The sequence below is a fragment of the Mobula hypostoma genome, chromosome 13 (genome assembly GCF_963921235.1).
Source record: "Mobula hypostoma chromosome 13, sMobHyp1.1, whole genome shotgun sequence".
Classification (NCBI taxonomy): domain Eukaryota; kingdom Metazoa; phylum Chordata; class Chondrichthyes; order Myliobatiformes; family Myliobatidae; genus Mobula; species Mobula hypostoma.
Window position 1 is genome coordinate 43,121,154 of NC_086109.1, and position 18,683 is coordinate 43,139,836.

General features: G+C 38.9%; 1 protein-coding gene across 11 annotated transcripts in view; it reads right to left on the reverse strand.

The window, feature by feature from the left end:
• The window catches only part of ppfia4 (PTPRF interacting protein alpha 4), a 774,853-nt gene that overhangs the window by 54,475 nt on the left and 701,695 nt on the right, over window positions 1–18,683 (reverse strand). For 6 of the 11 annotated variants that reach the window (XR_010020122.1, XM_063065581.1, XM_063065577.1 and 3 more), the window contains exons 14-20: window positions 16,619–16,845; window positions 16,080–16,320; window positions 14,350–14,379; window positions 11,126–11,265; window positions 9,186–9,358; window positions 5,451–5,465; window positions 3,949–4,042 (exon numbers count right to left, since the gene is read on the reverse strand). Coding sequence is in view for 10 of the 11 variants with exons in the window: in XM_063065581.1 (XP_062921651.1) it covers window positions 3,949–4,042; window positions 5,451–5,465; window positions 9,186–9,358; window positions 11,126–11,265; window positions 14,350–14,379; window positions 16,080–16,320; window positions 16,619–16,845 (920 nt within the window). In the remaining variant the exon portion in view is untranslated. The remainder of the gene's footprint in view (window positions 1–3,948; window positions 4,043–5,450; window positions 5,466–9,185; window positions 9,359–11,125; window positions 11,266–14,349; window positions 14,380–16,079; window positions 16,321–16,618; window positions 16,846–18,683) is intronic. The other 5 variants (XM_063065582.1, XM_063065579.1, XM_063065583.1 and 2 more) reach the window with 3 other exon arrangements.

Here is an 18,683-nt window from a genome sequence, read left to right on the forward strand (position 1 = left end):
AGCATACTCACCAACTGCATCTTAGTGTGGTATGGCAATTGTCCCGTATTGGACCGCAAAGCACTCCAGCATGTGGTGAAAACTGCCCAGCAGGTTATTGGCACCCAATTGCCCACCATTGAGAACATCTACCATAAACGCTGCCTGGGATGGGCGAAAAGCATTATCAGGGATGCATCTCACCCTAACCATGGACTTTTTACTCTCCTCCCATCTGGTAGGCACCTACAGGAGCCTCCGCTCCCACACCAGCAGGCACAGGAAGAGCTCCTTCCCTGAGGCTGTGACCCTGCTGAACCTCACATCACAGCACTAAGCATATTGTACCGTCTCAGTACTTTTATATTTGTGTGCTGTAGCAATTTTTTTTATTCGCAGTTATTTTGTAAATAACACAATTCTTTGCATTTTCGGTCAGATGCTAAATGCATTTCATTGTCTTTGTATCTGTACTCGGCACAATGACAATAAAGTTGAATCTAATCTAATCTAATCTAACTGATTGGGTGAACACCTCATGAATACCTAATTGATTGGGGTTAAATATCTGACATGAGTGCTGGATGATGCAAACTGTGAAGCAGAATCAAGACACATGTACAATTATTTCTGATTGGTCAGCAATTCCCAATCAGTATCCTCTAATCTGAACCACTGGCTGTGAAGAAATAACTGCCTATTATTGAACAGTGTCCAGACATTTTAAAAAAGCACATGATTTATCAACATCTACAAAGAGAAATGTACTTGGAAGGTAAGGTAACTAGAAGTCAGTCAAATCTGTGTCAAAAGCAACCTATAAATAGGATAATTCATGATGATTTTAATGACCCTATAAGCTAAAAGATACTGCTAGTGTTCTTCAAATTTCACACTGGTCTTGGAAGTGAGAAATTGTTGACTAAGACAATAGCAATCTACAGAGGGATTGTAAATTCATTCCTTTTACATCTTATAATTTAATGGAGAGTACAGAATTTTTGCCTATTCAGCAAGAATCAGACATCAAGACACAGTTTTTGATTTCTAACCCACAATGATATTCATCATAAGAAGTGCTTGTTTATCAATAAAACAAAAGAAAAATCACACTGCATTAAAATTAAAGTTTTACTGTCAAGAAGGAAAGGAAGATAAATGTATAAACACAAATGGAATTGAAGAACAGTATGTGGAAAAAATGAATAATGTGGTTATTATATAAAATACTCTGACTAACATATGGGCTTGGGTTCCTAGCTGACATGAACAACACAAGAATGAAAGACCATAAGATACAGGAGCAGAATTAGGCCATTTGGCCCATCGAGTCTGCTCTGCCATTTCATCATGTCTGATCCAACTTTCCTCTCAGCCCCAACCTCCTGCCTTCTCCCTGTACCCCTTCATGCACTGACCAATCAAGAATTTATCAAGCTCTGCCTAAATATATATAAAGACTTGGCCTCCACGGCTGCCTCTGGTAAAGAATTGCACAGATTCACCGCTCTCTACTAAAGAAATTCCTCCTCATCTGGGTTCTAGAAGGACACCTTGCTATTCTGAGGCTCTGGACTTAGACTCTCCCACTATAGGAAACATCCTCTCCATATCCACTCTGTCAAGACCTTTCACCATTCGATAGATTTCAATGAGATCATCTATCATTCTTCTGAATTCTAGTGAATACAGGCCCAGAGCCATCAAACACTCTTCATATGACAAGCTATTCATTCCTGGAATCACTTTCGTGAACCTCCTTTGAACCCTCTCCGGTTTCAGCACATCCTTTCTAAGATGAGGGGCCCAAAACTGCTCACAATCCCCCAAGTGAGGCCTCCCTAGTGCTTCATAAAGTTTCAACTTTACATCCTTGCTTTTACATTCTAGTCCTCTTGAAAAGAATTGCATTTGCCTTCCCCACCGCAGACTCAACCTGCAAATTAACCTTTAGGGAATCCTGCACAAGGACTCCCAAGTCCCTTTGCACCTCAGTTTTTTGTATTTCCTTCCATTTAGAAAATAGTCAAACCTGTCACTTCTTCTACCAAAGTGCATGACCGTACATTTCACGACACTGTATTCCATCTGCCATTTCCTTGCCCACTCTCCTAATCTGCCATTTCCTTGCCCACTCTCCTAATCCTTCCTTAGCCTCTCCACTTCCTCAAACCTATTTGACCTTCCACCTATCTTCATATCGACTGCAAACTTTGCAACAAAGCCTGCAATTCCATCATCCAAATCATCGACATATAATGTAAAAAGAATCGGTCCCAACACAGACCCCTGTGAAACACCACTAGACACTGGCGGGCTCCCTTTATTCCCACTCTTTGCCACCCACCAATCATCCATGCTTGAATCTTTTAGGTAATACCATGGGTTCCTAGCTTGTTAAGCAGCCTCATGTGTGGAAACCTGTCAAAGGCCCTCTGAAAATCCAAGTACACAACATCAAGTTTATTTCTTCAAAGAATTCCAACAGATTTGTCAGGCAAGATTTCCCCTTGAAGAAACCATGTTGACAATGGCCTATTTTATCATGTGCCTCCAAGTACCAAGACCTCATCATTGATAATCGACTCCAACATCTTCCCAATCACTGAGGTCAGACTAACTGGCCTATAGTCTCCTTTCATCTGTCTCTCTCCCTTCTTGAGGAGTGGAGTGACATTTGCAATGTTTCAGTCTCCTGGAACTATTACAGAATCCAGTGATTCTTGAAAGATCATTGCTAATGCCTCCGCAATCTCCTCAGCCACCTCTTTCAGAACTCTGGGGTGTACACTATCTGGTCCTACCTTCAGACCTTTCAGTTTTACAAGAACCTCTCTCTGGTTATGGTAACTTCATACAATTCATGACACTGACAGCTGGAAATTTCATCATACTGCTAGTGTCTTCCACCATGAAGACTGATGCAAAATACTCATTCAGTTCATCTGCCATTTCATCGGTCTCTTTACTACCTCTCCAGCATAATTTTCCAGTAGTCTAATATCCACTCTCGCCTCTCTTTTACACATCATTTATTTGAAGAAATATTTGGTATCCTCTTTAATATTATTGGCTAGCTTACTTTCAAACCCCATCTTGACCTTCTTAATGACTTTTTTAGTTGCCTTCTGTTGGTTTTTATAAGCTTCCCAATCTTCTAACTTCCCATTATTTTTTGCTCTAAAAGGTGATAACAAACATGATAAATATCTGACTAAAATTTGGATTTGAACAAAACGTTACCTTACTGGCTGATGTTGTCAATGCCAGGTATTAAGCAGTATTAAAGGCAAAATAAAATGGCAGTATCATGTGACTCTCACCATTTCACATATTGCAGATGATCCTAGAGTGACATTGGCAAACATTTGGCACCAAACAGAGTAGATTTTCTCATGCTTAGATGTACAATGTGTGTGCATAGAAAAGGGAGGGGGAAGCTACAAAGAAAAATATCAATTAATCTCAAATTTAGAAGCAGGCCTTTGGAAGTGAATTTAGGATGATTGAAATCCATATCTCTCTTCCAAAATTGGAAAATGGTTCTGGAAGACGTGGTAATGCAAAATAATTTATGGACTGAATAAATGTTTGAATAGGCCCAAACGGTTGAATGGCCAATCTCTACTCCCACATTCCTAAGTCTGGTGCAATTGACACAGTAGCCAATGGAAAATTGCTTGACAGCAGCACGTCACTAAGCTACAAGAAGAACAGATAGCGTCTTAGCAACTTACAAGAAAGTGAGGCATTAAGACCCAAGCACTTGAATAAAAGGGGCACTGGGGCATTGACAGGGATGCTGAAAAACTCTGTAATATAACACTAGAGAAGCATTAACTTGGATTGAACATCTGGATATCTGACTGCCCAACTACATGTGGAATTGAGTACTGTGGGAGGGAATACTAAAGCCTGAAGAGCAACTGCTATGCTTTTATTCAAAATAAATAATGGACTCAGACTTACTTTTTCTTTAACCTTCGATCTCTCTCTGCTTGTGTTCCAAGTTTGCCCAGAGTAAGGGAGTCCTGAATAGCCATTTCTGCATCCAGAATGCCACCTGGTTAACAACAAGTGAACATTGAGAGAACTTTACTATTCATTTTAATTCAGCTTCCAATAATTTAAAAAAATTGAAATTGGGATTCCTAAATCTACTGGTAGCTTGAAGCATGAGAATATCATGGCAGGTGCAAAGTTTCAAAAGCAAAAGGACTGTGACAACGAGGCACCAGTGTTGCCTTGACACGTTGGTGACCCATGTTCACAATTTTCCTTTTGGCATGTTCCCTTTGCAGGTGTTAGTGCAGAATGGCAAGCAGTGTTCAGAAAGCAACATAACATGCCTGTCACATGTGGCCCTTGATACATCACTCCTCTTGCAATGAATCCAAAGTGATATTGGCAGATATTCAACACTATGCTTGGTGGATTTGTTCCCATTTAGATGTATATACAACATATGTAGAAAAACAAGAAGGAAAAAAAGAACATCTACCAAAGGCAAATTTGGGTCACAAACAAAGTTTGCCAAGTTAAGACTAATTGCAGATTAATTGGAAGTATAATTGGAGTATTTTTCCACTAAAATCTACTTCTATTGAGCCTTTTAAATTCCTGTGAAATGATCATCCCAACCCAATTGCAAAAATGAGGTTTTCTTTGAATGTTTATGCTATTCCATAATATTATAATTCACTTCTATAGATGAGACTAACTTCTATAGATGTGTGGCGGAGAATATATTGACTGGCTGTATCACAACCTGGTATGGTTAACACAAATGCCTTTGAGCAGAAAAGCCTGCAAAAAGTATTAGATGTAGTTCAGCCCATCAAGGGTAAAGCCCTTCCCACCACTAAGCACATCTACAAGGAACATTGATGCAGGAAAACAGCCTCCATCGTCAGGGGCCCCCACTTCTCAGGTCATGTTCTCTTCTCACTGCTGCCATCAGGAAGAAGGTAGAGCACTCAGACTACCAGGTTCAGGTACAGTTATTATCCCTCAATCATCCGGCTCTTGAACCAGAGGGAATAACTTCACTCAACCTATTGACTCACATTCAAGGACTCTTCATCTCATGTTCTTGAGATTATTGCTTACTTATAGATTATAATTATTTCTTTTTTCCTCTTTCTTTTTGTATTTGCACAGTTTGCTAGCTTGTGCATGCTGTTTGTCCGCCCTGTTGGTGTGGTCTTTCATTGATTCTATTATGGTTACTGGATTTATTGAGTATGCCCACAAGAAAAACAATCCCAGAGTTGTATATGGTGGCATATATGTACTTTGATAATAAATTTACTTTGAACTTCTGTTGTTTCTGTTCCAAAAGAGGAATAAAAATATACAGTTTAATTAAAAACGTCTCTGTCTTCCATGGTAAATTTAACATTTAAATTATTAATGAATAAAAATTAGAAAAATACTGAAACTGTGGCGTGATTTAAATTGCCACTACTTACCAAAATATCCATATCCTGTGAGACATGAGAGAAATAAACAACATATTGATTTATTTGCATGCAACATAAGCAATATACTTTAAAATGTTTCAGTAGGTACTTTAAAATTTCATTTTCGTAATCAGATTCGTTACCTGCAGTAGATAAAGTGCAAGGTGAATCAAACAGCACATCAGACAGCACTTTAATCCCTTTTTGTTTTACAATTTTCCCAACGCTTTCCTTTTCCTTTTCACTAAAATACTGTTTCTCACTACTGCAAAATATACCATTGATAGTTGAAAACTTTTAGTATAATTCCCCAAGTGAGAATCTGGACTGTCAGTACTGGTTAGCTGAACATCCATGGAACGTATTCAAACTGAACATACTGCAACTTATGCAGACATGCTTTCCAATGAATAGCAGTCAGTTCTGTGGAGCCAAGATGGGAAGCAAAAAAGAAAATGTGATATCTCACCTAGTCTGGGATCAGACAGCCTGCACTGTGAGAGTGGGCTGAAGGATACTTGCTCCGTAGTATTTATAATCACAACATCAAACACCCAAGACTAAAACCCTCAATCCAGTCGTGAAAGAAATGTAATTTGTTTATACAAATATTTTGATACAGATGTATTTCTTACTTCAAGCCTTAAATACTAAAAAGAGCAAAGTCATCTTAAAAGTAGTATCCTCCACATCCTTACACACAAAAGGTACATTTGAAGGCCCTGTTTCTCTGGCTGCCCAGAACCAGTGCAGAGGTCATACACTCCCATAAAGGGCAAATGTTTCATCTGACAGCAGCTTAACTTGAATGAGGTGAAAAGCCACCGATGTTGAACTCTGAGAGTCATGAGTCTTCCATCAAGCCAGTTACCCCCATCTTCCACCAAAACCCACACCTGCCTCTTTAATGTTTAGTCAGATTGCTCAACATAGAAACATATATACACAGACACATAAGCATATATAGCAAAATAGGAGTAGGGGAAGGCAATTATCCTTTGAGCCCGTTCCCCTACTCAATACGAACATCCCCCATCAGATTAAGGATCCGCTGTATTTGTCACATGTACATCGAAACATACATTGAAACGTATAAGCATAAAAGATGCGGCAGATGTTGGAAATCCAGAGCAACACACAAAAAATGCTGGAGGAACTCAGCAGGTCAGGCAGCATCTATGGAAATAAATAAATAGCTGATATTTTGGCCCAGGACCCTTCATCAAGAGTGGAAAAGAAGGAGGAAGATGCCAGAATATGAAGGTGGGTGGAGGGAAGGGAAGACAGGCTAGAAAGTGGTAGGTGGTACGTTGAATACCGGGTGAAACACTAAGTTTTGGAGTACTGCAAGTCTGTGTCTTTGCTGGTGCCTTGCTTAAGCTTGAGTGCTCAGTTGTGGGTGCCGGTGGGTGCCCCACTTTTTTTGCTGGTGGGGGGGAGGGGGAATCGTTGCTTGGTGCCACTTATGCTTGGGAGGGAGGGGAGCTGGGGGGGGTAGCGTGGGGTTCTTACATTTAACTGTCATTCATTCTTTGGGCCACTTCTCTGTTTTTGGAAGGTTGCGAAGAAAAAGCATTTCAGGATGTATATTGTATACATTTCTGACATTAAATGTACCTTTGAAACCTTAAAGCCAGGTGTGTGGGGGAGGGAGGATGAAGTAAGAAGCTGGGAGGTAATGGATGGAAAAGGTAAAGGGCTGGAGAAGAAGGAACCTGATAGGAGAGGAGAGTGGACCATTGGAGAAAGGGAAAGAAGGTGATAGGCAGGTGAAGAGAAGAGGTAAGAGGTCAGTGTGGGAAATAGAAGGAAGAGGAAGGAGAGGGGAAGATACTGGAAGAAGAAATTATGTTCAGGCATCAGGTTGGGGGTTACCTAGACAGAATATGAGACGTTGCTCCTCCAACCTGAGAGTGTCCTCATCGTGGCAGAAGAGAAGGCCGTGGACTAATGTGTCGGAATGGAATGGGGATAAGAATTAAAATGTTTAGCCATTAGGAAATTCTACTTTTTGTGCACGGAGCAGAGGTGCTCATTGAAATGTGTTGAAATGTTTTGTTTGTGTTAACAAGTGCTGCAGGAAGCCTGCAAGTGTCACCGTGCTTCTAGCACCAACATAGCATGCCCACAATTTACTAACCCATACATCTTTGGGATGTGGGTGGAGCCCCTGGAGGAAGCCCATGCTGTCACAGGGAGAACAGACAAGCTCCTTACAGACAATGCTGGGTGTTGAACCCAAGTCACTGGTGCTAAAAGGTGTTAAGGTAACCACAGTTACCTCTACCTCAACAACATATTCCCTCCCTTGCTCCATATTCCTTGAAGCCTTTTGCATCCAGGTCTGTCCTAAATGTATTGAGCAAAAAGTATTATTTATTTTGATGTCCTGCTGCTCATCTCCTGTTACCATAAAATACAACAATTTATGTATACTTTCATCTAATTTTCAATCTACACCAGTATCTTAGCACCAAACTAATGGGATTTCATCTTAGGCATTCTGAGAGTCCATAAAACACCAGATCCACTGGTTCTCTCTCATCTAACAGTTTCATTCTCCAAAAAAACCCATTATGCTTGTTAAATACAATTCCTTTCATAAATCTTTGATTTGACTAATTCCAACAACTTTCCTTGTTCTCTGGTTCCTGTCACAGGTGTCCCTAGGCACTTCAATCCAGATCTAACTTCAGCTCCAAGCTATTATAATCAAACCTGAACCAATAAACAACATAAATATTAAAATAATGATCAATATTTTATCAATTTCTGTAATTTCTTCATCAATAGCCAAATACAAAACACAAAAAAAAAATTCCACACATTAAAGCAAAGAAGAACTTAGTAGCTGAGAGAGGATAGAAATGCAAAGTTGAAGTGCAATTTGATTAATGATTTGGTTAGTTGTGAAAGCCACTTAATTTCTGGTTTGGTGGATAAAGTTCATCCCTGCTGAGTTTTTCATTATTTCCATTTTCCCTCAGTTTTTTGTTATTCATGGAATTTTTTTTATTTTTACTTAGAAATACAGTATGGTTTCAGGCCTTTTCATCCCCACGAGCCTGCGCCACCCAATTAAATCCATGTGACCCATTAACCTAATAAGCCACACATCTTCGGAACCAGGGAGGAAACCCACTCAATGACTGGGAGAATGAACAGAGTTGTTACAGACAGCTGTGCAACTGAAGTCCGGTCGCTGGTACTGTAATAGCATTATACTAACTGTGACACTACTGTCCCACAGTTCCTAGTTTGCCTGTGTAAACCCAAGAAATACTCAGCCTCCACTCGTTTCTTGTTACACACTGACTTAATAAAGTTATACATTGTTGCTGCATATCTGTTGATTAACTAAAGGACAATATTCCATTTGATTACTTAAAGTATTAAATCAGAGAGGGAGCAGAAACCAGATCCTGTTAATCATCAGTAAGCCTATTAGCAAGATGTGTCTATGTCTAAATTCTCCATCCAAAAGTAGTCAGATTTAGATTTCTGCCCAACCCATGCCTTGTAAACCTTGAGTTTTGGCAGGCTTTACATTGAACTCGATATCTCGTATTCACATCCCAAAAAATGTGCAAAACCTGGCTGACTTTTCCTTCCTTAATCAACCAGCACCACAGCACTGCTACCTTGTTAGTTTGGCCTTTAATCAAACCTGCTGGGCTTTTAAGCACCAGATGAATTGTATATATCTGATAGTTAATATAATCTTTGAAATCCAGCTGTACATACCATGAACTGATGCCATTTCCTTGCTGAGTTGGCCCAGCCGTGCCTTCTCCTTTTTGCCAAACAGACGGCCTATAGAGGATTTAATGCCTTTCTTCTTTGAACCCTTATGCAACGAGTCCTGGCTGCTGTTGTTGCTACTGGGGTTGCTAGCCAGCTCCTCTGCAGTCAATGTGCTGAAAATCAACCATTGCCAATAGCAATCAAACAAATAAGTTAATCACAAGCGGCCAGTCAGCAGTCCAAAAGACCCTGAAAACAATCATTAATAATTTGATTAAATTTTCAGTAAATTATGTGTCTAGAAATTTACCATTAAGTAACATTAACTCAGTTTGCATGATGCAATATCATTATCTAGAATCCCGTGGAAACAGAAGATACAGTACTTTAAATGTTCTACGCTTTTAAGCGATATGTTGCTTTTCTGATTCAGAATGATTATCAGGTACCAGCTTCAGTACACATAACAAGTTGTGGAGAATCAATATCACAATTTAGGAAAGATCAATTGGCTTTGAAGGGAAAGAGCAAAATCATCAGAAAGATGCAGTTGGGCTAAAGGAATTAAATTATGAGGGCAGATTACACTAAGAAGTCTTATAGTGCCTTGAAAATAGAAGTATAAGCAATGATCAAAATTTTTTTTAAGATGAATACAATGGATTTGATAGTGAAGATTGCAGGAAATTACTCTGATGGGGAGATCAGAACAAAGGGGGAAATGTTAGGATTAGGGCCATGCAGTTCACAGGCTGATTTGGCATGATTTCTTTACACAAGCATAGTGGAGATCTGAAACTCATGGCCAAAAACTACTGAAGCTGTGTCAATTAATAATTTAAAAACTGGAAGTTACTTTACTAAACGGCAGAAACGTTACCCTTGTGCTTCTGCTCCTATGTAACAAACTCAGTTTCCAGAGTGTTCTTTGTCAGGCAGCAAGGAGTTCAATTCTCTGCAATCATGAAGGAATTGGCTGGTAATGTTGTTGAATGTTGGCACAAGAATCAAAGATTTCAAACGTTTGCCATTCAGGAATGATGCTGGGAGCTGAACCACCACAGGAGGACAAAGAGGCCAGGTTTCACAAAATTCTTATTTTAAATTCTTTAATAACATGTCAAGTGACAACTATATTTAAGAGAAATCAGAAACATTTTTTACATTTGGTACTTTAAGATAATTTTGTTTTTAAACTTAACCATGTTTTATACTTCACGTAAAACACATGAACACCCGTCAGCATTGTCCAAGGATGATATTGAGATGTGAATAGTTTGTTATAACTTATTATCCTCTTGCAACAATAACAAACCCTGAATATTCAGTATAAAATGAACATTTCTCTCTTAAAGGCTCCATGACATTTCACTATGTTAAGTGTATAAGGTGTTATGGACACTTCCTTTTTAAAATGCTGATTTTAAAACTTATTTATAGTACAAACTAGACAAGATAATATGTGATAAATTGTTAAAAAAACATTTTAACATTCAGAAGCAGTTCGTTAGGCTAACTATAGGAGAAAAAAAATTATTTCCTGTTGTCACACCGCATTATGCAGGTGAGTTAGTTTTGAATGGGAAATTAATAACTTTTTGTTGCATAAAGGAAATAGAATTTATTCAGGTAGCAGCGATGAGTGAATGATTTTTACTTCAGGGATGTCTTAATGGGATATTGGTGCAAAGCATTTCAGAATCAGTACTAATCTTTCCAAATCTGTAAGAGTGCTTTATTGGTTTAACTCCTCATGAAACTTGAATCCTTTGCTTAAATAACATGACCAGTGCCAACTCTATTTAAGTGAATTCAGAAACATTTTTTATTTGCTACCAATCTTCAGGATTACTGTTCTCTTTGAAACTCATTGACTTTTTATATATTTATTTATTTATTTATTTATGACCTACGCTTGTCAAACATGAAATTCTCCTCACCTTCTTCCCTCTTCTTGACTTGTTGACTGCAGTGAGTGGGCAAGTTTTTCCAGCCTTACAGTCCGTGGAGACGAAGGAGGTGATGTTTCACATCTGATTGTTGTTTTATCTTCACGGTTGTCCTCCCTTGACACTGGAGACTAAAGCACATGTTGCAAGGTGAACAAAGTGCATGGGTAGAATTGTTATGTTGTATAAAAAATATCTAATGATCCAACAATATATGCCAGATGTCAATTAGAACTCTATGAAACCAACACTCTGTTATCTTCTCCCATTGCAGTGTTGAAACCTGTGATAAAGGATTTCTGGGGAAGTGCAGAGGGAAGAACAACTTGTATCCTGAAAGCAGTTTTAAACTGTTTAAACCACATTGCCAAATAGAAAATTTAAAGACAGGAGTGCATACAGTAGAAACAAAGAGAAAAGTATCAAGATGACATTGTGTGGGGGAAAGGAGAGAGGCGAACACACCAGAGTACTGTTAGGATGAGAAACAGATTCTTCTCCATGCCATGAAAATACTGAACTCCCTGCCACCACCCAGATCTCACCATATATGAAGCACCAGTAGCATTACTATTTACTTTTTGACTTGTGTTGTGAATACACCTCTAAGGTATTTATTAATTTAATTTTGGTAATATTACTTTATGTGTTATGTGTGAGTCATATGTACTTTGTTGTATCGCTTGGTCCTCAGGAATATTGTTTCATTTGGCAGTATGCATGTATATGGTTGAAATGACAATAAACAAGAACTTAAACTTGAATAGCTGAATAAAGGAGAGAGGATGCTTTGGACAAGAGAATAAATTAGAACATACTTGCTGTACTGCCACAAGTGTTGATGGAAGCAGTGTGAGGTGAGAACAAGGAGAGATTTATAACCAATAATGGGACTTCAAATTTTACATTTCGAGGCAATAGGAATTCAATAAATGTTAGTACAGATGGCAGTTAGTCAGATACAAAGGATGATGTAGTAAAGCAGGAATAGAGCTCATGAGTTCAGTTGAGTGGAATACTCATGAAGAAATATGGGAGAAGTCTGCAAACAATGGAGATCTGAGTAATGCACTCGAGGGTGTTGGAATTAACAGCACACAATGCACAGTTCTTTCCCATCCCATGTGAGTGAAGAGCACAGGAAGGAGATGGAGTGGTGTGGAGAGGGGTGTGTGGCATGCAACTGTACAGAATTGTGCTAGTCTAAACACAATCCTTTGGCCTTCTCAATGTCCAATTCACTGACAATTTCACTATTCAACGGTAAACTAAATATGGGAAAAAGAAATGATCCCTCACATCCTAATTTTGCTTTTTCCATAGCTAAGAAGACTAAATGATAATTTAAAAAATAAAGTGCAGCACTAATTCATGGTTTCAGCTGCGATAAAGCAAGTGTCTCAGTATATTTGTTCAAGCAAGAGAGAACAAATTACCAATGGCCATTCCTGCTTGCTCATTACACTGCATACAGCAAGGACTCATTGTGTAATGCACAATATTGGAATAGCTCTGCACAATATTGGAATAGCTCTCCCAATCTTCTCAGAAGAAGTTCACATGAAGAACAATTGACTTCGATTTTTATAACCAGAAATGAAAAGGTCTTTGCCATGAAACTTGAAGAAAGATTGCTGTCCATAAAGATCTAGGAACCTTAAAGGTTTTGGCTGTCTCTTTTCCTTTGCTGCTTGTTGTCAATTGAATATAATCCCTATAGCTCAACAGCTGTGATGTCTTCAAGTTCAGGCGTTGATACACTTTTAGATATTAAAAGAACCGAGGAATATGGAATTATTGCAAGAAAGTAACGCTGAGGTAGAAAGCCACAAAGATCTTAATGAATGAAGAGCAACCATCGAGGGGTTAAATAGATACTCCTTCTTGTATTTATGATCTTGTATTATTATATTAAATTGATTGACCAGCCAATCATGTTAAATTCATGTTGTATTCATGTGCCTAACAGCCTCTTAAACACCACCAAACTGCTTGATTACCCCTGGTAGTCTATTCCAAGCACCTAGCACCAATGTTCTCTCCAATATTTTTTTACAACTGCGCAGACCACTGCTCTGAGCAGGAAGTTTTTACACAGCCTGAAAACTGCGTGGCACTTTAAATTAACATTATACCAAAGAAATTCCAGCTGCAACAAAGGCTACGTGTGCAGGAGCATTTCAATGACTGTGCAGCCGAGCACCCTCGCAGCTTAGAGGCAACAGTCTCTGCATAAAAATCCTGTCCCTCACATCGCCTTTAAACCTTCACTTTTTCCTTCTAACCTTAAGAGCATGACCTCTGGTGTTTGACATTTCTACCCTGGGGAAAAGATTCTGACCATCCTATCTTAACTCATAATTTAAAAAACTTCCAGCAAGCCTCCCCTCAGCCTCTGATACTCTAGGACAGAACAATCCAAGTTTGTTGACCTTTTCCTTATAGCTCATAAGCTCCAGCGCAGGCAGCTTCCTGATAAACCTCTTCAATTAGTAAGATGATGAGACACAAGATGAAAAATTGCAGGAAAGCCAAAGGTTGGAATGATTTATTTACAGAGCCCCAACTAAAGCAAGGGCACGATTGCAGGGAACGTGACCTCCTGTTCAGCTATATAATCTAGTTGTGAGACTAATATTCTGTGATAGTTTCCAGAGATTCCTGCGTATCAACAGTAAGGAAACACTATTTGGAAAATCAGAGTAAATAAAAATCGGAATGACTTGCAAATGGCTTAACCAAGGCAATCCACCAACCATGTCAATGTATCTCGCTCTTATGTGCTTTCTGGTGGCTAGGAAGTAGGGAAGTTTTTTCCTAAATGTCAGCTTTACCTAGCAAAGAAGAGAGACATAGTCTCACCAAAGTGATATATACAATCTGACGTGAGTTGCCTAATCTCAGCCAACATTGTTATGGGGTAACTGCAACTAGCTACAGGATTCTCAGGTGCAGGAAAGGCAGAGACATTAACATTGGCTCTTACTTGTAGCTATGGACTTTTGGAATGTATGCTGCAGCATGAGGATGGGATCAGACACTGCCCTGTGTTCATGAATTAAGGATCAACACTTGAGTAATGTTAACATTACTGGTGTTTTCTGCAAAACCATTGCCATGCCCTAGGTAAATGCAAATAACAAAAAATAAATCATGGAAGAAGGAGCATTTTAAAAACACCACGGCTAATAATCATGACCATCAGTTCTATTTACCTTCCGACGGTGTTTCCTTAAGTCACTAGGCTGAACAGCGGTTGCGGGAAAGAGAGAGAGACAATCAATGAAGTCAGGGAGATAACTCATACAAGTACATCGACTCATATAGTACAGATACTAAATTAAAGGGAGCTTGGTAACCTGACGGCTCCCTACAAATAGGAGAGAAATAACGTCAGAGCAAAACAGTACTTAGGAAATCAGTTATTGAGGATAAAATTCACAAGATTTTAAGAGATATGAGCATTATTAGGCCATTCGGCCCATCACATCTGCTTCATCTTTCAATCCTGGCCCATTCTCTTGCCATCTCCCCGTAATGCTTAATCCCCATACTCATCAAAAAACTATCAATTTCTGTCTTAACTACATCCAATGGCTTAGCCTCCATCACACTCTGCGAAAATGAATTCCGCAATTCCACCCTCTTGGTTGAAAAAAATCCTCCTTGTGTCAGTTATAAAGGAACACCCCTTTATTCTGAGGCTGAGCCCTCAAATCACAGACTCTCCTACTAATTCAACATTCTCTCCACATCCACTCAAACCAGACCTCTCAGTATCTGGTAGGTTTCAATAAGATTCCCCTTTCATTCTTCTGAACTCTATTAAGTATAATCCTAGAGATTTGGAGGTCAACCCTTTCATTCTTGGACATACATCACATCATTCAGACATTTTTCAGTCTGCAAAGTTGGCCAATTAATCAGTGGTGATCCCTGAAGTTGTCAGTTATTCTCACTTACTCTCACCACATTCAGCTTTTAACCCCACAGCATAAGGTAAAAAAGGAAAGCACTAAATGATTGCTATCTGTGGCTATTTCAAACATCTTGCTAAATTTCTGTTTTAAAATTATTTAGAAGTTACTTGTGTGATTCAGTTAGGGTAATTTTATAATTTTGCTTTCTCAAACAGTGAATGTTCATCATACCAGCAAGGAAACTGCCTTGGACGCATCAGAAAATGTGATACACTCTGCATTTTTGAGTAGCACATGGGAACCAGGTGCAGGATTTGATGACAAATGTGGGATTCAGTTAAATGCTTTCCTTAAGTCTCTTGTCTACATGTAGACCCCTAATGACTAGATTATCATTTAAAATACACTGTTAAAAATATTTACACAAAATTGCTGGAGGAATTCAGCAGGTCAAACAGCATTTACTACATGGAGGGAAATAAACAGTCAATGTTCCAGGTCACGATCCTTCATCAGGTCGATGATTTATGCTTCCCCTCTAAATATACTCCCTGACCTGCTGGGTTCTTCTAGTGTTTTATGGGTATTGCTCTAGATTACAAGCATCTGAAAATTCTCTTGTGTTCATGTTCAAAACATCTTTGATCAAATGCTTATTTAATTGGTGAAAATTAACCATAGATTTTGATGGAAATCTGCACTTCAACACAATTCCATAGCTTCCTTATGTGACTCTAAATATATTTTCTAATTCCAGGTTAATTATTGAAATGAAAACCATTTGCTCCTTTTTTGCTTTTTATCTGCTACCCAGCAACATGATTACACATGAGGGCTGTCTACCTTATACAAATCTTGAGGTAGTCTTCTGCATAAACATGACTCCTGGGAAGAACTAATTTGATGCCTGCGAACATCAGGGTCATATTCACGTGCAGTTCAGCATAGCTTTTGAAGCAACATGTTTGTTCTCGCATCCATACTCCCACCCCAGTGCTGCCCTTCCCATTTAACGTGATGCCCACCAGTGTCATGATGCCCATCCGGTCCAGGTCATGGGATGAACTGCGAGGAGTTAGCTTGGGTGTGGAGCGTCCACTCACAGGTGGAGAAGAACTGGTGAGGGACAGGGCAGTGAGAGATGTTGGAATGGAGGTGCCCGTTCGAATGCGAGGTAAATTGAGCCCATCCATGCTTCCACTCCCCACACGGCACTCAATTTCCTCAGCTCGTTGCTCAGTGGACTCCTTCTCCTCTTGGATCATCCTGGCATAGAAAAGACTTGGTCACGTTAGCATTAGCAAGCCACTGATCATTAAAAAGCTGACAACAATTACACAAAGACAACAGATTATAATTTAAAATAATGTGAAAGAAAGATCTTATTTCACGATTTCAACAATATTACTCTATGCAAATGGAAATAAGTTATAATGTGCAAAAGTTAAAAAATCATATTGAAAGAAGTTTTAGTGAAAGAGAATAGTTTCAGGAAGCACACCATTTGCTGTTATAACAGCATCTCCACAACTGTCTTACGTTTCCTTGCACAGTTTCACCCTACCTGATTTCTTTATTGATAGCATCAAGTTGTTCTTGTAACATCATAGCCAGAGTCTGAGCATCCGAGTGCCCACTGGGTGAAAGCAGATCTGCTGAACCGAACATCGTCTCGCCGTCCTCATCGTCAATGTCGGACATTTCTGTATCACTTTCAAAAGCATGTGTGGTACTGGTCAGAACATTTGCTTGCTGAGTGCACTCCCAGTCCTGTTCACTTAAAGTCTGAATCTAAATGGTCAATGGAAAAAATTGCAGTTACCAATCATTATTGCTTGGTGTACATCTTCAAAGTTCAAAGTAAATTTATTATCAAAGTATGTATACTATATACAAGATTCATTTTCTTGCAGGCAATCACAGGAAAATAACAAATTACATTAAAATTCATGAAAAACCATACATAACCAAGGCAGAGTTCCAGAAAATAAGTCTAGAGACTGTGTCGTCAGTTCAGCGTTGAGGCGAATGAAGCCATCCACGCAGATCCAAGAGCCCAGTGGTTGTAGGGCAACAACTGTTCTTGATGCCATGCTGGCATGGGACGCTAGATTTCTGCACCTCCTGACTGATGGTAGTAGCAAGAAGAGAGGGAGACGGGTCAAACACGGGCAGATGGGATGGACTCAGGTGGGATCCTCAGCTGGCCAGAGTAGAAGGGCTGAACACTGGTTCATTTTCCACTCTTGGGCCTGTAAAATATCTTGTGTTCATGTTCAAAATATTTAGATCAGATGCTTAGTCAAGAACTTAAAAGAGCTGGTATAGTTTGGTTAAAAGTAAAACAATATACTAATAATTGGTACAAGATTGGGTGGTGCAGAAGAGTCATGGTTTGGGCAAGTCAGCCTCTCAGTATGCTAAAAGCAATATCTCATGAGCTATCAAAAAAAGCTCATGAAATACTGAATTAATAGCAGGAGGTATGAAATATTAAGCCCAAGATGGTAGTGAATCACAAACTTTGATTACTTTTCTAGTTTTGGAATTGTGTAAAAAGTGCTGTTGAGGCAAAAACAGTAAGACCAGATTCATTAGGATGCTGCCTGGTACAAGGTGTTGTAAATATAGTGTCAGGAGAAACATTATTGTTTTCATTACAATACAAGTTACTTTGGTATATATTATTTTAGATTAGAAAGGGTGCAGCATGGACTGGTCGTACAATTTGTCTTAACACATAGATGCACATACTGCATAAAACAGTATGAAAATCTGGTAAAAAAAATATTCATTCAAGACTGCCCCACATTAGCATTCTACCTGCCAAGCCCTATTTTTCCCAAAATATTACAGACTAAAATATAAAAATATAATGGAACATTTGTAATAAAAGTTAATCATAAAATTGCAAAAAGGAAATTTGGTAAGATCTTAAAACTGTACCAGCAAAAGCCCACATTTACTAATTTGATCATTTATGGTACTGTCAGTAGACCAACTGAATGCCAAGTAAGGAAAAGGACAAAACTAATTAAACTATCAATGTTGATATAGATGCTACATAAAAGATTATAGGCTACAGAGGCAATCTCAGCCAATTAAAGGGAACACAAAGTGGACCGTTTACTTGTACCAATGTACGATCCAATGATCATCAAAGATCTGAGAAGTCAGGGTGATTGCACGTCTGGGTTTTCATGGAGGCTTCATTAGTTTTTAGATTACAGGTAGCAAAGGGTCTTGAGGTGATCGACAGTAGAAATACTTGAACGATCAAGCATCATCAGATTGGTTAATAGAGTTCAAGAAATTAAGGATTAGTGAAGTCCCAGTTATAGTTCAAGATACAGGTGTTGTGTTTTAATGATACGTAAAAAGACATAACAGTAAAATTAAAATCTGACTCTCTTGACAGATGGTAAGATACCTTATGCCAGTCTGTCATTTAAATATGAAATTTTCTCTGTGATCCGGGTAGGTAATAAATCATCAAACTATTCCAGTAACAGTTGCCTGAATTAAGTCGAGTTTATTTAGGAAGGAAAATTTCTTCAAACAAGGTTTGTTTTTCAAAACTTGCAGAGAGATTTACGACAGTTAGAAGAGTGGGCTGAAAGATGGCAGAT